General features: G+C 39.7%; 2 protein-coding genes across 3 annotated transcripts in view; one reads left to right on the top strand and one right to left on the bottom strand.

Annotated features, from left to right (window-relative positions):
• The window catches only part of camk1b (calcium/calmodulin-dependent protein kinase Ib), a 67,615-nt gene extending 61,511 nt beyond the window's left edge, over positions 1 to 6,104 (bottom strand). The window contains exon 1 of one of the 2 annotated variants that reach the window (XM_079582216.1): positions 5,977 to 6,104. The gene's annotated coding sequence lies outside the window, so the exon portion shown is untranslated. Of the gene's footprint in view, positions 1 to 5,963 lie in introns of both variants that reach the window. The other variant, XM_079582217.1, reaches the window with a different exon arrangement.
• A 1,448-nt stretch (positions 6,105 to 7,552) lies between these two features.
• On the top strand, positions 7,553 to 24,897 carry nek4 (NIMA-related kinase 4). Its single transcript, XM_079582245.1, has 15 exons — positions 7,553 to 7,825; positions 10,319 to 10,585; positions 13,838 to 14,035; positions 14,103 to 14,210; positions 16,217 to 16,371; positions 16,463 to 16,601; positions 16,669 to 17,253; positions 17,316 to 17,366; positions 20,355 to 20,489; positions 20,576 to 20,642; positions 20,717 to 20,829; positions 20,906 to 20,985; positions 22,550 to 22,740; positions 22,812 to 22,945; positions 24,780 to 24,897. The coding sequence occupies exons 1-15, from the start codon at positions 7,739 to 7,741 to the stop codon at positions 24,876 to 24,878; spliced, it is 2,409 nt and encodes an 802-aa protein (XP_079438371.1). The 5' UTR covers positions 7,553 to 7,738; the 3' UTR covers positions 24,879 to 24,897.
• The last annotated feature ends 198 nt before the right edge of the window (positions 24,898 to 25,095 follow it).

Below are 25,095 nucleotides of genomic sequence, written 5' to 3'. Positions count from 1 at the left end.
CCCTTTTCTAATCAGGGCTCCTCTAATCTTTCATCAGTTAGGTGACTACAATCCATAAAACTGATCTGAGCTCTGGCTTAGAATAAGATCTCTAAGGGCTTTGATTCCATCCTGTGTCAAAACCATGAATGCCACCATTAACTAAGTAAAAAAATTAGAAATAGAATTAGGTCTGGGTCATATCGAAACGTGTACAGTTATACCGGCGTCATTCTTAACACTGCTGAAGATGCAATATAAAGTGCTTGCACACTACAGATGATTTTGACAGGAGTCAGGACGGAGATCGCAGCTAATGCTACGCCCAGCTACACAAAAACATGACTGTGGAAACTTAAAGGTTAGGTGCTTAAAAAATAAAAATGAAGCTTCTATTGTTTCAGTAGATCATCTTTGCAAAGGAAGGCTCGGGCTTTGCGTCATGGATGAACTCTGATGTAGCATACTAGCATTAGCATGGCGCTAAATACAACACGGCAAAAGAAAACCACCATATAAAAGTGATTAAAAGCTAATGATATTCCACTCATGTAAGTCTCAACACAAGCTCATCCACCCTCCTCTTTGTCGCTCTTTCTGCGCGTGTGTGTAACCACATGCTCTGGGTTGCTGTGGCAACAGCAGCAGTGTGGTAAAACAGGTGGATGCTTTGTAAACAGCAAAAATGTCACATGTCACAAATACTTTTCTGTTCTTTTGAAAATGGCTTCTTCTTTTTTTAAAGCCACACAGTGTAGAATTTCACCCAATAAAGCCAATTTAAATACAAGCATTTATTTTATGACAGATATGAAAAATACCTTACAAAATGCACAAACAAGCAAGAGCCTTGGATGTGAGCGGCTCAGCTCTCCTAAGACGTGACTGTAACTTTCCCGGGAGTGGGTACGTCTCCAGCTCATCTCCATGGAGATGTGACTAAAGTCACTAGAATTTGAGTTTTAAACAGGTTAGGTCCTCATCCAGATCCATTCTTTGATGACACTGCAGTAATAGCATTGTCTGTGTCGAGCTGGTCATCAGGAGCATGTTTGATGGTAACAGTATAGTCCAAAATGTTAGGCAGTGCAAGGTGCATTATGAAACTTTTTATGTGAAAACAAATATTTGTATGAGTGCATATTTGACTCAGCCACTGTATGAGTGGTCAGCATGTTGTTTTCTGGTAGGTTTTCACTGCTGACAAACCCTCTCTATGGTTATACATACCATGCAGGAAACCTACTGGAAACCTTACAGAACAATTGATTGATTGATCGAAAGGGGCGACGGTGGCACAGGAGTTGGCTAATGATCAGAAGGTCGAGGGTTTGAATCCCAGCTCCTGAGGGTGCACACTGTTGTTATGTCCTTGGGCAAGACACCTCACCCACCTTGCCTCCAGTGTCTGTGTACATTGGTGTGCAGATGAGAGAGTGAATGGGTGACTGGTTCCTTGCCGTAAAGCGCTTTGGGCCTAATGAAGGCAGAAAAGCGCTATATAAAAAGGTAAAACTATTTATTGTTGCTATGCATATATATCAATTTTGTTATGTTTGTTATATTAAAAAGTTCCACAATGCAACAAATGTAACAAATCACAGGAAAAAGTGGAACTCTTAAAAGCTTCTTGTAGTAAAATAACATTTCTTAGATCCATGAATCAGATGTAACAGCAGCATTTGTGAAAGAAAAACAGAACACGTGCACCGGTAGCATCATTCCATGTAAATGCCATCACTTCACTTCAACCCCTTCTCAGTCTGACTTCCAGCTGGATTTTCTCGGTGTGAAAAAGGATCATTCTTCTAGTGCAGCTTCAGATCAGCGTTTGGCGAGCCGCCTTCGGGAGTGTCTTTCATTAGAACATGCCAGCAGCGCGTGTGCCATAGTTCTTTCACACATAATTGAAATGATGTCACGCCTTTTTTTACGACAGCAGCACAGGTAATAGTTTTCCTTAAAAGGCACATGGTAGGGCTGTGCAATTAATCGAAATTCGATTACGATTTCGATTACAACAGTAAACGATTACAAATTAGCATAATCGCAAAAAATCGATTATAATTTTTTTTTTCAAATTTTTTTTTTCAATCTTTTTTTTATAATTTTTTTTTATTCTAATTTTTAATTTTTGTCTTTTTCTGCTGGATTTTTGTAATTTTTTTGATGGATTTTTGCCACTTTTTTGATGGATTTTTGTAATTTTTTTGATGGATTTTTGTCTTTTTTTTGCTGGATTTTTGTCTTTCTTTGCTGGATTTTTGTCTTTCTTTGCTGGATTTTTGTCACTTTTTTGATGGATTTTTGTCACTTTTTTGATGGATTTTTGTCATTTTTTTGATGGAATTTTGTCATTTCTTTGCTGGATTTTTGTCACTTTTTTGATGGATTTTTGTCACTTTTTTGATGGATTTTTGTCATTTTTTTGATGGAATTTTGTCATTTTTTTGCTGGATTTTTGTCACTTTTTTGATGGATTTTTTTAAAGGCAACAAATAATCGTTTGAATAATCGTGATTTCAATTATGACAAAAATAATCGTGATTATTATTTTTTCAATAATCGAGCAGCCCTAGCACATGGCGTACGATTTTGGATTATTCTATTGCCTGCCACGCAAAACATGCTCCTAATGAACCGAATCTACCAAGCACCAACGACGCCCTTTGCATAGACAAAAACAAAAAATATTCAGTGTTGCTTTTTGCTGCGTAAGGGCCTGTATGAGATTATTTAAAATATCCAAACCGTGATTAATTGCGGCCCAAGGTCACTCTGAACTTCTCCAACGCAAGGGAAGGAGTTCAAAAGCATAACTTTTAGGCGACTGACATGGAAATAGAACTAACAACAACTAGCGTGCATAGGGCTAGTTGTTTTTTTTAGCATCGTCGCTTCTTCCAGTATTATGATGATCACTAAAAATAGCTCTTCATATGCACAGCAGAGTCTTTGTTCCGCAGTTATCTGCAATCAGCCCGCAGTAAACAGCGGGAGGGCAGAATGCATCTCACTCAAGTGGCTCGGCGCTCAAACTGCCTCCACTAACAACATCCCTTGTTACAAACGGCATCGATTGTTTTCAGCGGCAGAGTCAATATAACCTCTGCTGACAGCAATGGAAATTTGCTTCATGCCAAAATGCCTGCTCGGACGTTTGGCCTGAATTGATGTCGTTTTCCATCCACTTAAAATTATAACAATGCATTATACGGTTTAGAAGATGTATATATATATAATGTGTGTATGTGTTTGGCATAAAGCAAAAAAGATATCAGTAAAGTTAATCAAATGTTGCTTTTCTGTATTGTAATTGTAATGTAAACAATGCCGATGTCCATTCTAATTAAAGGTGCATTGTGGAACTTTTTATGTGGTAAAAACCCTAGATATTAGTGCGTAGTTGACCTTTAAGTGACCCAGGTGGTTAATGGCTAGCTTGGCGCCTTCACTGTCCATCAAGGCTCATCTGTGACACTATAGGAAGGTAAGTTTTCTCTGCCAATGGAAGCCTCTCTATAGATACAGACGGCATCTCGTCATAGAAGGGGGCGTGGCTTCGCCGAGGGGGAAAATAGAATCTTTAGAGAAACACAATTTTCCACTCTTTTTATTTTCTGGTAGAATATCAACTTATTTATCACACATAAATAAAGTCAAGTGTAAATCAGGTCCATATGGATATTTTCTCACAGCAGATTGTTCAGTAGAAGTGAAAAGCGCTAGCTAACCGTTAGCATTAGCCCGATGCTAACATGTAGCATCAAGTTAGCATAGATACAGACGGCATCTCTGGAATCGCCCATATATGGTCATTTTTTTAAACAGTTAAGGGGGAAAACAATTTTGAAAAAATGAAAAATGTCTCTAATTAATCAAAAACTACTGTAACAAATGCTGAATTATGAATATAGTTTTCTATTAAATAAAGATACAGAGACATGGAGAGGAGCAAAGTGGTTCAACAGCCCATAAATACATGAATAACGGAGAATGCTAACTTGATGCTACATGTTAGCATCGGGCTAATGCTAACGGTTAGCTAGCGCTTGCTACAACTGCCGTTTTTTCACTTCTACTGAACAATCTGCTGTGAGAAAATATCCATATGGGCCTGATTTACACTGGACTTTATTTGTGTGATAAATAAGTTGATATTCCACCAGAAAATGACAAAAAAGAGTGGAAAATTGTGTTTCTCTAAAGATTCTATTTTCCCCCTCGGCGAAGCCCCGCCCCCTTCTATGACGAGATGCCGTCTGTATCTATTCTCCGTTATTCATGTATTTATGGGCTGTTGAACCACTTTGCTCCTCCCCATGTCTTTGTATCATCATTTAGTAAAAACTATATTCATAATTTAGCGTTTGTTAAAGTAGTTTTTGAATAATTAGAGAAAATTTACATTTTTTCAAAATTGTTTTCCCCCTTAACTGTTTTCAAAAATGACCATATATGGGCGATTCCAGAGATGCCGTCTGTATCTATGGATGCAATTATGCGTAACCGTGGAGATGATTAAAAAAAAACAATAGGTGGCGTTCACGATTTAGAATGTGATGATGTCATAATGTCAGATGGAGGGCGGGGCCAATACAACTCTATGGGAGAAATGCAGTTTTTGGAAGAAATCTCCAAAACGAAAATTGACAAATGTTTTTCCTCTCCAGTGTTTGATCGTGATTGGATTCACAAACCTGTGATATTATTTTTTTGTCTGAAAGTCTTTTCTATTGGACAACATCATGATCATGTTTTCGCATATTGTCACCACTTTTTGACATTTTTTAGAGAAAATAATTGGACATTAGTTCATATGTGCCGACAGAGGAGACAATGAACTTTGTGACAGTTTTTGTTTCATGTGGATTCCTCCAGTAATGACTGAGATATGAGCCAAAAAACAAAGACATAAAAATATGCATTTTGTCAGTTACCACCGTTACCATAGTTACCGTCAGTTGACCTCCACCTCAATGTTAAACTATAGGCTCTTTAGAATGTTGTGATGTGACGTGAACGCTACCTATTGATCCCGGAGCATTACAGAAAGCATGAACCCCCGATACAGTCATTAAAAGGTCAAATACGCACTAATATCAACTTGTTTTGTTGTTGTTTTTGAAAACAACAACAAAACATGTTGTTGTTTTTGACAGAGCCCTTAAGGCGTGAAATCCAACAGTTTAATAGCTTAGCCTAATTCTAAAAGTTTGCATATTGTGAAAATTGCAACCCTCGCCATTATAATACACAGACAAAGAAGTGTCAATTTCACAACATAAAACTAAATCTTTGCACACAAAAAAAAAAAAAAATTGCTTCAGTTTAGTCCAGGTATATTTTTAACCCATATTAGTTACAAGTTTATTCTTGGCTTAATCATGATCGTGGCTCGGTGGCACTTGAAAGGTCAAATATTTAATGAGGTTGTACTTGGTATGAAAAGTTCAACCACTGACCCAGCCAATACATAAGGCAATACAAACGTCCGCTCAAAGAAAGTCATAAACCTAATAAATCATTGATGCAAATTCATTTTCCACATCCAGGTAATGCAATCATTTGCATGACATGGATTTCCTAAACACCGCAGATGATGAATGATGCCACTCCAGATGGTTAGCTCGAGCTACACCAGCTTAGAGCGGTTTCTCTTTTACTTTGAATACAGTAATGTAAAATCATTTTTATTTCAGCATGTTTCTTCCACAAATTTCGTCTTCACATGATTCAACTTATTTTGGTGCACATACTTTATTTGATCGTGCAGTCAGCCACATGCCCAAATACATACATACATTGTCATTATCCAAAGATATTGTTATGCTTCTTGATTTTAGCCACATCCATAATCCATTATTCTTCCAGTGTAAAAAAAAACTATTAAGTTACGTGATACAGTTGCTATCCCATTCCCAAAGCATTAGCAAACTTCTCTCGCGTGTTGTCTCGTTCCATCAAAATGAAAGTAACAGGACGGGACCGCCTTACCTACGAAACGCGGATGAATCTCCAGCTCTGTGCCCACGGAGTGCCCGCCTTCAGCCCGCGTGTGTCCCGCTTTTAGTCCGCTCCTGTCGCCGAGCTCGCTGAGTGATTCACACCGTGCGAATCTGAACTGCCACTGCGGCCGCTCACGAGCCACCACAGAGTGTATGCACGCGGGAGGCGGGGACTAACACTCGAGGGCCAATCAGAGGGCGGAAACGGTGAGCAGGTGAAAGTGCCTGACGCGCTATTGGTCAAGACAAATATCAGTTACTCCTTGATAAACTTTGGCCACAGGTGAGCAATTAGGTTAGGGATTTTTGTCATAATAATAATAATAATAATAATAATAATAATAATAATAATAATAATAATAATAATAATAATAATAATAATAATAATAATAATAATAATAATAATGTTTTACTATTGTATATAATATTCGATTTTATTGTATTATTTATCATTCATTACAGCTGATAAACCTGAACAGGGAAAGTTTACATCTTTAAAGTTAGCCTCTGGGGTTTCCAGGGCGCACCCTTTTCCAATGTAGCTCAATAGTGACCTCTAAAGGACAAAACAAGTACTACTGCACCTTTCCTGTAAATGTTACTTTTTAACCAACGCAGGAATTATAACTTTGATCATGAAGTTTTCTTTTCAGTGCAGGGCCACTTTGAGACCACAAGAGACTGTTGGGGTCTTCCTTGAACTGAATGTACATGTACTTTTCCTCTTTAAATCCCCTGGCCTGCGCCCAGCGGCGGGTAGTACAGTTTTCTACTTGAGTAGAATTATAATGAAGCATCTTACTTGAGCAAAATAATTGTTATTTATTCCACTGTTACTAAATATTTATTAAATTTGATCTATAAAATAAATGTAGATCGTCTCGTGCACCTTGTTCTACAGAATTATTATTATTTTTTCAAGCCATTTTCTGGGAATTTCTTTGTAAAGATAAGACAAGCCTTTATAAATATCACCATTTCCACATGATTTTATGTTTTGTTTCAAACAATGAATTGCTTCGTTGGAAATAAATCTGACTTTTTTGCCCACAACTAACATTTTCTACATTTTCTTAACATATATATATTTGACTTTTACTCGAGTAATTGTTTGGGTCATGACTTTTCACTTGTACTTGAGTACCTGTGCCCCGTTGATCTTCGCGGTGGGGGATTTTTGGAGAGAATGTATTTATAATAAAAGAAAATTAACTTGGTTTCTCAAATCCACTGTTCTGCCTAAATGCAATGTTTTAAGTCCTATTTTATTTTATTTTATTTTATTTTATTTTATTTTATTTTATTTTATTTTATTTTATTTTATTTTATTTTATTTTATTTTATTTTATTTTATTTTATTTTATTTTATTTTATTTTATTTTATTTTATTTTATTTTATTTTATTTTATTTATTTTTTTATTTTTATTTTTTTTGCCAAATTGTATCTGGTGATGATTCTCCCTCCCGTCTGAAGATGTCGCTGTGCTTTAGCCCCGCTCTTCGCTCGGTTGTCATGGCGCAGCCGTTGCCTAGTGACGACAAACTCCATACGCTGCACTTCCGGGTTTTCAAAAGCATCTTTTTTCTCCGCCGCCACGGTGCCAGGACAGACTTATTTACACTTTTCACGAGACTGTAACGCCCAGACATGAAGCGGAACAGCACCACAAATATCTAAAGTGTACTTTGACTTCGGAATACTTTGCCAGATTTGTTTTTCTCTTTTCTTTACGGGGATGAGCGAAGAGAGATGAATAATTACATTTCCGAAAAAGTGGTGGGGAGAGGGAGCTACGGCGAAGTGACTCTGGTCAAGCACAAAACGGATCGAAAACAGGTCAGAGAACAGCTTGATTTACCCATTGGTTAAATACCACAAGTACAAGCTCACTTTGAGGGTTTTTTTTATCTGGTTTTGTACATTTGGGACATTGACTGAGAATGAACAGAAAGTTGCCTGTTTTGTATTGTTTATAGTTAATACAAAGTTATGTTACGCCCAAAACAAATGTCTGTGTTTCTGTAATTGACTGTTAAATAGATAATACTGTCGACAAAAGTAATAGTACTACCTGTGTTATTACAATGTATTTGAAATTTTGAGTGGATTGTAGTATAGCTTTTCCTTTTTAGATAACAGTAATTTGTGGACGTGTCTTTTCTCTATCTTTATTGCCTAAATCTCTTTCAATATTCACTACTTCCCCTAGAACCTTAAAATATGCCAGGAGGCTGACAAAATCAGAATCCGAAATCTTATATTTCAGTTTCCCAACTAAGAAATACGACCTCATGCTCTCACATGTCGGTCTTGTCAACAGTATTATGAGGTCATGGGGCTGTCATTGTAACATACTTTATACACAGTGTAAATTATACAAATGCAACAGTAAAAACTAAACTTATAATAGTTTAAATTTTTAAAACAAAAAACAATATCAAGTAAAATAAATTGTAAAAAAATATATACTTTATAATAGTACACAATGGCCGTTGTTGAACCATCGAATTAGAAGTCAGCACAGAAGTCATTTTGAAAAACCAATTGAATTAAAGTAAACAAACAACTAATCATCTTTTTTCTAAAGGTCCTTTTTAACCAGTGTTAATTTCGTCGACTAAAATATTTAGTCTTAATTTTAGTCAAATTGATATTTTTGCCGACTAAAATTGGACTAAAACTCAATTAAAAGTTTCTCATGAGACTAAAACTATGACTAAAATGTCCAGATATTTTAGTCGACTAAAATAAGACTAAATAAAAATGAAAAGGAGAGACTAAAATCATCCAAACTTCTATTGACCGTCTGAAAGAGCCTCATATCATTTAAATTCACTGCCAAATGAGCAGGTCTGAGCTTTGTTCATGTGGAGCAGCTCCATGAAGTCGAGGACCATGATTAAGTATGATTATAATGAATATTATAAATATAAGTCAACTAAATTAGTCTTCATTTTAGTCGACTAAATTGACATGCAATTTTAGTCGCCTAAAACTAGACTAAAATTGAAACTTTTTTTTAACTAAATCTTGACTAAAATTAAATTACATTTTAGTCAAAACACTAAAACTAAAATAAAATATGTTGTCAAAATTAACAATGTTTTTAACGCATCGGTGCTGGAGATCATCTTTATATATATGATGTAGACTGATCCATATTTGTAAAATTCAACATTGGAATTTGTGCATATTTTTTCTCTCTCATTAGAGATGTCTTTTGCTTCCATATTCTTTTTGTATTCATCCTGTAATGTATATTTTGGGGTTACTCGCTACTAGTAGTGGCTCACTCCCTGCTCTGCACCTGTGTGAAGACCATGCCAGGTCGAAACATGTCGGCATCCCTCGTTCAATAAAGGACTACATTTATTCGATCATGCCTCGGACGTTGCATTTTTCCTCTCAGGCCATGTTTTTGCGGATTTTGTCCTTTTTTTCTACTCTGGGCCCACTGATGCACTCACCCCTATCTTGCTAAGAACAAAACACAAAAGTATCAAACTTAGAATGGCTTAAAGGAATAGGCCACTGCTTTTACATACTGAGATATGTTCTTACCTTAGCTTTGACGAGTTCTTTAGGACCTGTCTGATCTTCACCCGTGCCTTCAGTCACGTAAACACAGCGCAGACGGCGTTAGCATTTAGCCTCTCCCTCTCTCCTCTATAGCTCCAAAACAGGTCAAGATAGAAGCTACCAAGCTCTTCCACGTTTTCCCTATTTAAATATGGTTACGTGAAGTGTTCCACTACAAAGTATAATTACACAAAATTAAACAATGTGGATTTTCTAAGCGGATAAAAGGGGGAACTATATTGTAAGGCGTAATAATACCAGGAGTAATTTGGAGAGATTACTGCGCGGATTTCGAACTACTCCTGGTATTATTACGCCTTACAATATAGTTCCCCCTTTTATCCACATTGTTTAATTTTGTGTAATTATACTTTGTAGTGGAACACTTCACGTAACCATATTTAAATAGGGAAAACGTGGAAGAGCTTGGTAGCTTCTATCTTGACCTGTTTTGGAGCTATAGTGGAGAGAGGGAGAGGCTAAATGCTAACGCCGTCTGAGCTGTGTTTACGTGACTGAAGGCACGGGTGAAGATCAGACAGGTCCTAAAGAACTCGTCAAAGCTAAGGTAAGAACATATCTCAGTATGTAAAAACAGTGGCCTATTCCTTTAAGATACTCACTTTTCAATCTAGATCAAATGACTGTATCTTAAGCCTGAGTTTCTAATACATTGTTATTACATTAGTAGCTTAAACATGTGTCGTATATAATGCAGCCCTAACACCCCCCTCCTCTCTCTGTGTGCAGTACGTGATAAAGAAACTGAACCTGAAGACCTCCTCTAAGCGTGAGCGGCGATCGGCCGAGCAGGAGGCGCAGCTCCTGTCCCAGCTGCGCCACCCGAACATCGTGACGTACCGCGAGTCGTGGGAGGGGGACGACTGCCAGCTCTACATCGTCATGGGCTTCTGTGAGGGAGGGGACATGTACCACCGGCTGAAGCAGCAGAGAGGGGAGCTGCTGCCCGAGAGGCAAGTGGTGGAGTGGTTCGTGCAGATCGCCATGGCGCTGCAGGTGAGTGCGTTGGAAAATGCATCTGTAAATGTCAATGTGCTTTATGGACTCGCTTCGCCAGGACAGTAGTCACATTTGATTCCTCAAACTTGTGTAGAAGAAGAAGAATGGAAAGTCTGTGGGGAGCTGCTTGCCAAGAGCTGTAAAGCTGCGGGTAGCTCCCAATTTACAAGTTGGAAACCACTGAGTAGAATGGACAGCAGATACAAGGACGGAGAGTAAATAGCTGATGAGACAATAGATACAGATGGCATCTCGTCATAGAAGGGGGCGTGGCCTCGCCGAGGGGGAAAATAGAATCTTTAGAGAAACAAAAGATTATTTTTTCTTTCTTTTTTGCCATTTTCTGGTGGAATATCAACTTATTTATCACATACAAATGAAGTCCAGTGTAAATCGGGCCCATATGGATATTTTCTCACAACAGATTGTTCAGTAGAAGTGAAAAAACGGCAGTTGTAGCTAGCGCTAGCTAACCGTTAGCATTAGCCCGATGCTAACATGTAGCATCAAGTTAGCATTCTTCGTTATTCATGTATTTATGGGCTGTTGAACCACTTTGCTCCTCCCCATGTCTTTGTATCTTTATTTAGTAGAAAACTATATTCATATTTTAGCGTTTGTTAAAGTAGTTTTTGAATAATTAGAGAAAGTTTAGATTTTTCTCCAAATTGTTTTCCCCCTTAACTGTTTTCAAACATGACCATATATGGGCGATTCCAGAGATGCCGTCTGTATCTATAGGTTGTGTTCATGTTTTAGAATTCTATTTCAATTGGATCAGGTGCCAACACGACTCTATTCTTATTGACCAGCGTCACACGCATGTTTTTGAATATTGTCACCACTTTTGAACACTTTTATGAGGAAATAATTAGACCGTGGTTCATATGTGCGGGAGGAGATGACTTTGAACTTTGTGACAGTTTTTGTTTCATGTGATTTGGCCCAGGAATTACTGAGAAATTAGCAACAAACTAAGACTGGAAATCTGGATTTTGACAATTACCATAGTTACCACGATGGATATTTCTGCTGCATTACGTCAATTTTAAACTATTGCTGGGTTTCAGGCGACATCACAGCGTCTCTAAGGCCTATAATGTTATATGGAGGTAAAATAGTTTTGTTTTTGATGACATTTTTGGTGTTGTACAGAGAGATCATGGACCCAGTGACTGATATTAAAGATTATTTTTGTTATTCATACATTTTCTTTTTAGATACGACTTGTGAAAGTGAAATGTGGTTAATAGGAAAAACTGGCTCCTGCCCCCACTGGGTCCTGTGACATAGATACAGACGGCATCTCGTCATAGAAGGGGGCGTGGCTTCGCCGAGGGGGAAAATAAAATCCTCAGAGAAACACAATCTTTCACTCTTTTAAGCCATTTTCTGGTTGAAAATGAACTTATTTATCACACACAACTAAAGTCAAGTGTAAATCGGGTCCATATGGATATTTTCTCACAGAAAATTGTTCAGTTGAAGTGAAAAAACGGCAGTTGTAGCTAGCGCTAGCTAACCGTTAGCATTAGCCCGATGCTAACATGTAGCATCAAGTTAGCATTATCCGTTTTTTATGTATTTAAGGGCTGTTGAACCACTTTGCTCCTCCCCATGTCTTTGTATCATTATTTAGTAGAAACTATTTTCATATTTCAGCATTTTTTACAGTAGTTTTTGAATAATTAGAGAAAATATAAATTTTTTCAAAATTGTTTTCCCCCTTAACTGTTTTCAAACATGACCATATATGGGCGATTCCAGAGATGCCGTCTGTATCTATCATCACATTCTAGAACCTGCAACCCAGCAAAAGGCTTTTTAGAATGTTGTGACGTCACATGAACGCAACCTCTTCAAAAAGACTTGCCTTGAGGGTGATTTTTTTTCCTCAGTTAATTTTTCTCAGTTGTTTCATACACCAGGCTAGCAGGAAGCTGAACTCCCTCCCTTCCCTGTGCTTCCGCCCCTTACTCCCCTCCCCCCCGCTCCACGACAAGGACGAGAGAATGAACTATTTACAGATAAAATGTTTGAATCTTTCTTTGAATCTTGTCCTCCATCCATCATCTTCCACAGCAGTCCACTCTGCACCCGTCCTTCATGACTCCTCCCACCAGCACTGGGTCTGCACTTTGCTCAGGCTCAGCTGCAGATGCTGCCAGTCCCCACAACGGTAGCTGGCCTGGTTGGTCTCTCATTACAAAGGGCCCCTGAACTCCTCTTGTTCTGACCTAACCAACTGTAACCTGTAGGAGACCCTAAAACGGTCACATGGTCACTTAGCTCCTAGGATCGTTCAGGGTGCTCTAACGCTTTTGAGAGGGTTTCGAGAGGGGGTATTTTAACATGCTTTTCATTTACTCACAGTGGGAAGAGAAACCAAATACTTTACTGAGAGTGTTATTTCTTCAAAGTAATATAACTCAAGAGGAGGTAAAAATGGTAAAACTACACCAAAAAGTACAGGGTGTTTAAAAAGTTCTCGAGTAACTACTGAGTACGACCCATCTCTGTCACAATGTGCATTAAAATTCTCCAAATCGGGACACAATAGTTCCAAATAAATTAGGGCTGCAACTAACGATTATTTTGTAATCGATTAATCTATCGATCATTTTTACGATTAATCGATTAATCACTTGGCTGTTAATAGTGTAGTAAAAAAAAGAAAAAATCATTTTTTTAAAATCACATTATAGCTTAAGTCGCGCTGTTTAAGTAAGTGCTGATGGAGTAAACTAAAGGGAAATGTTTATTGAAGGCTCTATTCATGAAATTTACATTGTACAAACCACTACAGACCCTAAAGATCAAATCAAAGTAGGTTTTCATCAAAAATACTACATTTTTTGGTCATTTTTGCTCCATTTTACTCTGTGGGAGCAAGAAAACGATAAAAACTAAAATAACTAATATAGTAACTAAAATAGTTGTCGACTCTTTCAATAGTTGATTAGTCGTCGATTAATCGTTTCAGCCCTAAAATAAATACAATCATACATTTTGCTTATCTATTAAAAAAAAAAGTTCTGTTTAATAGTAATAACTTTATCCTTTGACGCGCTGACAATTTATAGATCATATGAAACTAAAATATACACATCAAATAAAATTTATTTTTAAGGAGGAATTTGAGAAGAATATTTGTAGTGTACATTGAATTGTAAAAGGATGACCTATTTGTACTGTTTATGTAATTGATTTTCTGCAGGTAGAAACCTTTGCTTGTGTTTTTCCTTTCAGTACCTCCATGAGAGAAACATCCTCCACCGGGACCTGAAAACCCAGAACATCTTTTTAACCAAGACCAACATCATCAAAGTGGGCGACCTGGGCATCGCCAGAGTCCTGGAGAATCAGAACGACATGGCGAGCACTCTGATCGGGACGCCATACTACATGAGCCCCGAGCTCTTCTCCAACAAACCGTACAACCACAAGGTATTTCCCACGTTCGCTCTGAGAGAGGTGCGTGTAGAGCCTGGTGATGGTTGTTATTTTGTTACAGTCGGACGTGTGGGCGCTGGGCTGCTGCGTGTACGAGATGTCCACGCTCAAACACGCTTTTAACGCCAAGGACATGAACTCTCTGGTGTACCGCATAGTGGAGGGGAAGGTGAGTTATTTGTTTCTCTCTTCCTTTTTAGTGATCACGCCACATTCACGGAGCATCAAGAGAGATAAAGTTGTTGGTCTGTGCACGGAATGTCTTTGGTAGTCTACGGTAACTACTACTTCCTGTCCGCATTTTTAAGATAAGTACAAAAAAAACTAAAGGAATTTTAAAGCAGAACTAAGGCTGCAACTAACGATTATTTTAGTAATCGATTAATCTACTGATTATTTTTACGATTAATTGCTTGGCTGTGAATGGTGCATGAAAATTGTATTTTTTTCATTTATTTTTAATCACATAAAGCTAAAGTGGCATCTCTTGAGGACATGTTGATGGAGTAAATTCAAACTGTGTTGCAAAGTGTTTTTGGAGGCTCTTAGTGCCAGTTTTGCTTTATTAATTGGATGAGACACAGACAGATATCTATGAAATTTTCAATGTACAAAACTCTACAGACCCTAGCTTGAAAAACAAAGTAGGTTTCCATCAAAAATAGAAAATGTTCATGTAATTTTTGCTCTTTTTAAGTCTGTGTTTACTAGAAAACGATTAATCGATGACAACTATTTCAATAATCGATTAGTTGTCGATTAATCGATTAGTTGTTTCAGCCCTAAGCAGAACTAAGTAATGCATGCCCCTAGAGGCCATAAGCGCCACTGCAGGTGTCATAGCATGTTGCGTTTTTTTACTCATTAATTGTCCGTGAGAGTGAATACTATCTGATAGAGAAGACAAAAGGACAGAGGGATATTGTTCATCCAATCGCACAATGGAGATATTTTTTTTCACTCAAACTTGGCTGTAAATACTAAATACTACAAAGTGGCGCTAGTCCGCAGTTAGCTTTGCCCGTTAGCCTGTTAGCTTCTTTTTCGTGATTCTATTTGTGTGCATTGGGGCCTCCACCAATCATCTTATTAATGCTTGTATTACCCCCAGAGGGACTACGAAAAGAATTTATTAAGGTAAACAAGTTACTTAGTGCTGCTTTAAATAATAATAATACTGGGTGCTTAAAAAAAAAAAGAAATCAGATGGTAGCGCTTTTTTTTTTTAACCGTTTGTTGACCTCAAATTAATGTTAGCCTTTAGCCTCAACTTCAAGTAAAGTTTTTAACATGGTTTAAATGATTACCCTCACTTGTTTTCTGCCACGTACTGTTAAAATACATATATCCCCTATAGCAGGGGTGTCCAAAGTGCGGCCCGGGGAGCAAATGCCTTTTTTCTGAATCGGGACACATCATCAGAGATAGTCCTTTTTATTTGAAATGTAATAATTCTACACAATTCTAACCAAACAACAAACCTTTTACTGTGAGACAGAGCTGGCATGAAGGTTTTGAGCAAAAATAAAGGTGTGGGGCGCAATTTAAACCTCTGCTAGTCAAAGGTTTTTCGGCACTAACTACCGATCTATGGCCCTTCACCCTGTGTACACTTCAGTATGCGGCCCCCCATGAAAAAAGTTAGGACACCCCTGCCCTATAGGAATGACAAAGGGACAGGAGACTGTTACTACCCTAAAAGGTTAGCTACTTTGCTATCCACTTTCCATGCACAGAGCCTGTAAAGATATTGCGTCTCCTTGTATATGAGAATAGCGATGATGATGTGACAGCTAAACCCTTAAAGTTGAAGCAGCCGTACACACAGTATGCTGGACACTATTCGCACTCTTTGCTCTATTTCACATTGGAGTTGTTCAGGCCAGTAGGCTCTGAGCTGGGAACCTTCTTCCTGTTTGCCGAAAATTTTAATTAAAGTAAGATTTAAAAAACAGAACACACTTGAATAAACGTGTGTTTCATAAAAGTAATTTCAGATTGTGGCGCTATTTATATTTGTTAGCGTCCAATAATAACGTTAGCCTTTAGCTTCCAGGCTAAAACAGCTACAGACATAAACAAAGAAGTCTCCTCTGGTGAAGTACAGTTTTAAAATGTTGTAAGTCATTATAAAGCAGATCCAAGTCTCCACTCTCGCTCATCTCTCTCTCCCAGTTGCCTCAGATGCCCAGCCGGTACGACCCTCAGTTGGGTGACCTCATCAGGAGCATGCTGAGCAAGAGACCGGACGACAGACCCGACGTTAAACACATCCTGAGACAGACGTACATCAAAAAGCAAATTGCTCTGTTCCTCGAGGCCACGAAAGAGTACGCCAACATGGTTTCCACTTTTCACTTCAATTCAGTGACTGAGGACATCATCAGTGCAATGAAACAGACTTGTATCTTCTGTCTTTAGAAAAACGGCCAAGTCCAAGAGGAAAACCACAGTTGCAGGAAGAGATTGTGAGTCCAGGGTGTCGTGTGGAGCCTCAAAACCAAAACATGAGAAAAAGCCCCCCAGTCCTCAAGACGAACCTCCTCCCAGACCCAAGCAGGTATTTTAATTGACATTCTAAAAATGCCCTAACACAAGATAAAATGTAGCTTGTCTTTGTCTTCCAGCCAGAGAAACCTCCACCGCCCAAGCTGCGAAACGGCCCCGTCGACCTCCCTCCGAAACGGGCCACTCCTCCGCCCAAACCCCCTCCGCCCTGCGCCCCTCCCAGAGACCTGAACGACAACATGGCGACGATCAGCAACATCACCATTGATCTCCCGCCCCAAAGCCCCTGCTCGCCCCCGCCGCTGCAGCAGAACAGCGAACCCACCACTCCGAAAGCTCACAAAGACGGCAAAAAGAAGAGGAGAAGTGACGTTTCAGCGCCCACGTCCCCCCCGCCGGCGGCTTCGAAGCCAGTATTAGGTGTAAACAGTCAAACTTCACCTAACCCGGACAACGTGGACTTGTTATTAGCGGATAAACCGGCTGTAAGCGAGAGCTGCGATACAATGGAGCTGCTCAGAGAAGCTGGCATCTCGGATTTCAACGTCCAAGGAGAGAAAGTCGAGCATTTATGTCGGAACGGTAAAGAAGAGAGGCAAGAAAATAAGTCACTAATGGAAAATGATTTAGGGGACGGATCCAAAGACAGTACGGAGATGCTGCTGAAAGGAGTGGAGATGGAGAGGCAGAGTCCAGAGCTGCAGGTAAACGGTCAATTTGGTCAATTTGTGAATTAGTTTTTTGACGAGTTTTTGTGTATTTTTAGACTAATCTAGAATCGACGGAAAAGCTGTTAGAGCCACAGCCTCTCCTACAGGTGAGTACATCATGAGGTGGATATTTGGTATCACCTTTAAAGCAGTAACTCATGCCCCTAGAGGCCATAAGCGCCACTGCAGGTATCGTAGCATGTTGCGATCTTTTACTCCTTAATTGTCCGTGAGAGTAAATACTACACTGGCAAAAAAAACAAAGGGACAGAGGGATATAATACATCCAGTTTCACAATGGAGATCTGTTTTTTTCCACTCAAACTTGACTGTGAATACTGTTTAAGAGATGCTAGCCCGCAGTTAGCTTTGCCCGTTAGCCTGTTAGTTTCTTCCTAGTGATTCTATTAGTGTGTGTTGGTGTGACCCGGTGCAGCGAAGTTGCGACTGTGGTTTTCCAGCCAGAGACACCATTAACACTTATATCCCACTTATCCCACCTCCTGAAAGTGCACACTGTCGTTGTGTCCTTGGGCAAGACACTTCACCCACATTGCCCCCAGTGTCTGCGTACATTGGTGTATGAATGAGAGTATGAATGGGTGAGTGGATCCTTGCTGTAAAGCGCTTTGAGTGCCTAATGTAGGTGGAAAAGCGCTATATAAGCTGAGACCATTTACCATTATATTACCCCCAGAGGGACTACGAAAAGGACTTATTAAAGGAATAGGCCACCGTTTTTACATACTGAGATATGTTCTTACCTTAGCTTTGACGAGTTCTTTAGGACCTGTCTGATCTTCACCCGTGCCTTCAGTCACGTAAACACAGCGCAGACGGCGTTAGCATTTAGCCTCTCCTCCTCTCCTCTATAGCTTCAAAACAGGTCAAGATAGAAGCTACCAAGCTCTTCCACGTTTTCCCTATTTAAATATGGTTACATGAAGTGTTACACTACAAAGTATAATTACACAAAATTAAACAATGTGGATTTTCTAAGCGGATAAAAGGGGGAACTATATTGTAAGGCGTAATAATACCAGGAGTAGTTCGAAATCCGCGCAGTAATCTTCACTTTACTGCGCGGATGCCAAAAAAAAAAACATCATCATGTGGCAAAGTCATTTTATATTAAAAACATTGAAAATGGCTAAACAATGCAGGCTAGCGCCTCATCAGGCCTCAAAGTTAGCCGCTTTTACTGCTCTCAAATGGACAAAAACACTCCTTCATCCAGACTTAAAAGTGTCATGTGTGTCATGGTGTGAGTGGAACGAAGAAAATAAAACCCAAAATGCAGGACTGCAACAAAACTGGTGATGTTTAATGGACGAAAACCAAAATAACAGAATCCAGAGATAACCAAAAACCGGGGCTGATGAAGACAATGACGCGACAAAGGACAAGGGAAACACAGGGGTATGAATACAAGAGGAAACGGGGCACAGGTGAAACACATCAGGGCGGGGCAGGCAATAACGAGGGAAGGAAAGCCAAATCACAAGGACAGAACCCATGTCAAAATAAAACACAGGACTAGACCAAACACAAGAAAACATACAAAAACAGGTGAACAAAAGACGAATCATGACACTGTGCACTTCAAGGAATCCTAAAATCTTCTCATGTGGTTGTTCGTAGCACCCTGGCGGCAGCTCCCCAAAAAAACCCTCCTGCTCCAGCCATAACTCCATCTCCTGCTCAGCTTCATCTTTTCATTGGGGAGTAAAAACACTTGCTGTAGCTTCGTTACCTTAGCTTCGTTGCCGCTTAAAATGTCTTTCTCTTTATTGAAATAGCTGTGCTGCAAAGGGAGCAAGCAAGAGGAAGGGGGTGGGCGGGTGTTGTGGAGAAATAATTCAATATTTAGTTTTCAGCTGTTTTTGATCAATATTGCATTTTCTAACCAACAAAATGGTATGGTTTTTATTTAAACAGGGACAGTGCACAATTTAACATTGACCAAAAGGAAAGATGCATTATGCCAGGTTATAGCAAAGATGCTAATTTCCACATGTAGTCCCTAGGCAGGTTGATGTTACAGTACAAAAACTGATTTTAAATGTAGATGAAAACTTGACCATGGATTTATACATTTTGACATCATTAAAAACATACATTTAATTTAAACAAGATTGGAACATTAGAACATTTTCTACCGGTCCCTTTTCTAGGTGAAACGGTCGCTCCCACATGGCGTTACAGATTATGAGTGCAAGTTTGTTTTTCTAGAAGCCATTTTTTAGTCAAATGCGCAAAACTTTTGAATGTCGTACTTGCAATAATCTCTGTGAGTTCCACTGACCCATTGCGATCACAGAGAAGGCAGATTTAGCGAAGGCAGTTTTACATTTTGGGACGCGGTATTCTCCTCTAGAAGTGGATCGAGTAGCTCGAGTCATTTTATTAGTGCATAAAGTTATACATTTTCTCAGAGGGGGTGCAGTGACTCCATGGATGATTTTAAAAAGTAAGCAAACATTAGAGTAGAATATTAGGTTTGTAAAATTCAGAATTCCATACTTCTTTAGTATTTGACAATGGTGATAACGCCCGGGTTTCTTATCATGGATCTTGAGTGCATATTTATATAATGATTCAAGAGGCCCCAGAACCGTTTTACAGCCCTGTGACCAACTCGATATGCAATACATAAAATGTGACAGGATCATCGAGTTCAGGTACAAAAGGGACACCTCTGTGGTAAGAGACCCCCGTATGTATCTAAAGGACAAGTTGGACAAGTTAAATTTTAAGGAATTTCGAAGTTTTTTTACATGATTTTTGAAAGTCAGAGTTGGGTCCAGGGTTACGCCTAAGTAGGTGAATTCATCAACATTTTTTATTTCATTGCCATGAATAAAAATAGTTGGATAGTTTATACGTTTACCTCTATTTGTAAAATACATTGCGACTGTTTTGTCACTATTTACTGTCAGACAGTTTTGACTCAGCCAGTTAGATACTTTTTGCATTTGATCATATTTGTTAATTTTGTTGCCACCTCACTTTCATTTTTTCCATGAGAAAACAGTACTAAAGTAGTACAGTAGTAAATGTAATGCAGTGATGAAGATTTTTTGTGTATACTTTAGTTTCCCGGGCCCAGACCTCTGCCTGTTCCTCCCGTTGACTCCTCGGTTCATCACAAAAGGAACCGACACAAAGTCCTACCGGCCCCGACCCCAGTGAGCGAGAGCCGGGACGGAGCCACGCCCCCTCTGCTGCAGGTGACCAATCAAAAATGACCTTTAAGCGCGATGCAACAAAGGTTCCCTCACGTTTTACTCATTTGTGTGGCCGTGGTTGTCCGCAGGGGCGCCCCCTGTCGGCCCGAGAGCGCAGGAGGCTCAGGCAGTCCCAAGAAGGAGTCACCCATTCAGGTAATTTACATTTTTGTGATGGTTTTGATTGGAGGATGGGTGCTTACTGATTCACCTCCCGTACATGTTGCCAGCTCTGAACCCGGCGAGGAGGTCGTCTTATGATGTGAGCTCTTCGAAAGCGGACCGAGAGGAAGTTCAAGTGAGTCGCTCCGTGTCTGTGCCCATCACGGAGCGGACGGAGAAGGTAAGAAGAAGAAGAAGAGATTCACCTCAAAATATCGCTCAATACACAAATGTTGATGTCGTGTGTTTTTATTCAGCAGCAGGAAAAGTCGGACGAGGAGGATTTCAGCTCATCCACCAGTTCCACCGACTGCTCAGTGGGAGACGGTAAAGAGAGGTCAGTGCGTGTGATGCTTTTCTGGAAGGGGAGTGTATTCACTAAGTTTGAGAAAGGACATTTCCAGTACTCTTTGTAAGCACAGAAGTTAGGGCTGAATTACTCATTATCTCTGTTTTCCATATAAATACACGGTTCAATGATCCCCTGTCAGAGCCGTGGGAAGATATTTTAGTTAGGGGGCGCTGAGGGACAAAATGTACCCCCAAAATACTTTTTCTGTGCATAAATCCTATTTATTAACCTCTTAACTCCCGCCTGAACCGAGAGCATTTTCTCCAGTTCAGCTTTACCCAAATCCTGTAGGCCAGTGTAAACGCCTCATTTGAAAGACCTACAAAAGTAAATGGATCTTTTTCCTCACATCAGATTTTTTTTCATCACTTTTTTTCTTGGGCAGTCGTCTCATTTTTGTCAAATTTTCTTGACTTTTTTGTCACTTTTTCGTCAAATTATTCGCATTTTTTTGGTCAAATTCTTATCACTTTTTCGGCCATTTTTCGGCCATTTTTTCGGCCATTTTTGTCATTTTTTAATGAATTTTTTGTCACTTTTTCATCAAATTATTCACATTTTTTTGTCAAATTCTTATCACTTTTTGGTCCATTTTTTCGGCCATTTTTGTCATTTTTTGTAAATTTTTTGTCACTTTTTCATCAAATTATTCACATTTTTTTTGTCACTTTTTTGTCCGTTTTTTGTAAATTTTTCTCACTTTTTTGTCAAATTTTTGTCACGTTTCCGTTAATGTTTTCTCACTTTTTTCACATTTCCATCCTTGTTTTCGTCCCAGTTTTGTTGCTATTTTCACACCTTTTTTCCAGAAGCTTTTGGATTGGGGTAAAGCTGGAGAAATTGTGCTCGGTTCAGGTGGGAGTTAAGTGTTTAATATTGCCTGCAGTTCACAAACTATCCACCAGGGGGTGCTGCAGCGCCCTCAGCACCCTGGGTTCCCACGGCCTTGTCCCCTGTGGAGCAAATCTGATCCTTTTTCGCATGATCATTGCATAATATCGCCACGGGAAGAGTCCCAAAAGAACCATGTGCAGCTGCGTTTGTGACGTTGTGGTAAAAACTAAAGTGAAGCGCCTGGAATCAGCTGATGGGTTGATTTGTTTAGGAACTCTTTTGTAAAGATAGTGAATTCATGAAACACAGATCAGAGGGGATGTGTTATTGTTATCTGTTGAAAAGATTCACACCACTTTACTTCTTTCAGATATGGCTAATAATAATATTCTATTGCTGTGTATTATTTTTTTAAAAGCCCTAAAAATATGGATAACACAGACTGACTCAAAGTGCTGTATCAAAGCACATTAATAGAAAGTGGAAGGAAAAGTGTGGAAGAAAAAGGTGCTCAAGCCGCAGGGATGACCACAGTCTGGAGAGGACTGTCAGGAAAAGGCCATTCAAAAGTGTGGGGGACCTTCACAAGGAGGGGACTGAGGCTCACACAGACGGATCCTGGACATCTACAAGTTTTAAATTAAAGATCATTCAATATGAGTGGAAAAACCTGCCCCATTTTTCCAAACATTCGTATCCTGGTGTGCGTGTGCAGGAAAGAGTCGAGCGACATGCAGGACCTGGTGCAGATGATGACCCAGACTCTGAGGATGGACGCCGGAGACGCCGAGGGGTCACGTGACCTCCAGGAGTTCAGGCTGAACAGGAGGTACAGGGACACGCTGCTGCTTCACGGCAAAACCAGACCGGAGCCCAAAGACCTGTCCCTCAGCCACATCAATATGGGTGAGAAGAGCCGCACATTACATTCACTCCTGACTGCTGACTTTGGAGGCTGAAAGTCCTTTTGTTTTTAGAAACCACGTCGGGTCCCGCCAAAGTCCGTCGAGCCGTGGAGCAGCTGAGGACCGACGCGTTGAAGGGGCTCGGAGTCAAACTCCTGGACAAAGTTCTGGAGATCATGGAGGAGGAGGACGAGACCAAACGAGAGGTACAGCTTTGGAAATGGGCTTCACTCAGGGATAGTCTGTGGAGAAAAAGCTCTTACACTGAGCCGCATCGGGTCTTGTAGTACAATGTGTTTGGATCTAGTTCCTTGGGACGGCTGATAGTACATGAAATAGTACATTTGGGGAGAGTTGCAGAAGTTTCCTCCGCCTTTCCAGAGTTTTCCATCCAAGTGTGCGGAGTGACTGTTGTCCTTCTCTAGGTACAGGTCCAAGGTAGTGTTGTAGGCAGTGGTCTTGGCCTTTGGAGGGCAGTGTTTGAAGTTATACTGATCAAATTTAAGGTAAATAAAGTCTGTGACATGGAGTCGGTTACTGCTAATGCACACACACATAAATACTTTGTGTTGTTTGACTCTGACAGTGAAGGATCATAGAGAAGTAGAATTGTGCTCATGGTTATGGCTTTACTGAACCATGGATCCCTCAGTAACTAAGGAGTATAACATATTACTTAAACAAAATATGCATATATTAGTCATTACAATTTAAGTAACTCGAGTTACAAGTGCATTTAAATGTATGAATGAAAAAATACCAAATTCCTCTAAAGAAAATGCATCACCAAATCAAGCTGGAGGTTGGTGTATAAAATCTGCTGGTGCGTGTAGTTAACATCGTCAACAGAATGGGGAAAGGAAATCTTTAAAGGGGGGGTATTATGCAAAATCTACTTTTTCAAGCTTTACATCATGTTATTATGTCATTCCCTCATTAAAAACATGCCTGAAGTGTTGCCTTGGCACATTCATGTATTTTTGAGTAATCTGTAAAAACTCTGATGGCGGCCATTTTAGGGATAGGTTTGCCTGAGTCCTCCTAGGAACGCCCCCACCTCCTGGACACGCCTCCGAGCTTTCGTCACCAGCCGAGTAACCAACCACTGCTCCTCAGCAGAACCCCCTCCCCACTGATGCCACAGACAGCGTGTGGAGGGGGCGTGTCTGAAAGGCTCAGAGGTTCTTAAAGAGACAGAGGCCTATTTCAAGACATTCACTACAGCCATTTTGAGAGAGCAATTTTATACAAGGCAGTTATTCTAACTTACTGCAGTTACAGACCAACAGAAGGTTTGGTCATCATTGTAGTGTAGTATAGACTGGTGCTATGTGATTGAAAAAAGCACAATACCCCCTCTTTAACTAACTTTTGCTCAGTGGCTTTATCACAATTTTATATTTTGGCACAAGTAACTCAAAGGAGAGTAACAGGAACATATTACATTTTTAAAACCGTAACTACTAATATAGAATATTTTACAATTTTAACCTCTTAACCCCCGCCTGAACCGAGCACGTTGTCTTGTTTGAAAGCTAAGCTGTTTTGTTGCTTTTTCATCATCACTGGTTAGTGTTGCCTGTTTAGTTGCATTTTGGAGCTTTTTCATCACTTTTTATCACTGGCTTTGCAGTGGTTTTTCGCCTGTTTTGTTGCGTCTTTTGCCGCGTTTTCATCGTCATTCACGCCTCGTTTTTGTCACTATCAAGAAGTTGAACCGGAGAAAATGTGCTCAGTTAACTTAAAGCGAGGTTGAGGTAACTTGCCCAACACTCCCCAATTTAGGGTTGCCAGGTCTCAGGAGCCAAACCTGCCCCAAAATATCTGAAAAACCATCCAAATCCCGCTGTCTACATCACCACTGTGCTCCTCTGATGATTTCTCCCTCTCTCATTGAAAAAGCAGCGGTTTTGTCATTTGAATTAGTGATTTATCAAGAAATAAGCGCCTTTTTTTTTATAACTCCACAGCCAAAACACTTTCGATGGACTGTATCTTGTAAATAAATCGAATTATTTGCGTTTCTTTCCAACCCCCCAGGTTCGTCTCCGAGATCAGATGGGGGACGAGAAGTACCAGGTCTACGCCGTGATGGTTCGGCAGCTCAAGTTCTTTGAAGACATGGCCTTAAAAGTTTGACACATTTTCACTCAAACCTTCCAACACCTTTTACTCCCGTCACGAGCATCATGTTCCACCACAGACGATATTTCTGTGCCATTTTTTACTTATTTAATCTGTGTAAAACTGTCAAGTGCACCGCCACACTGCTACATCATATTTTCAGTAATGCTTTGTAAATAATTTTAATATATTTTTGTAAGAAACCCTTTTTTTTTCCAGTCCTTTTTCTATC

The sequence above is a fragment of the Gobius niger genome, assembly GCF_951799975.1.
Source record: "Gobius niger genome assembly, chromosome: 24".
Classification (NCBI taxonomy): domain Eukaryota; kingdom Metazoa; phylum Chordata; class Actinopteri; order Gobiiformes; family Gobiidae; genus Gobius; species Gobius niger.
Note: the sequence above shows the minus strand (reverse complement) of the source record. Positions and strands in the feature narration are given on the sequence as shown.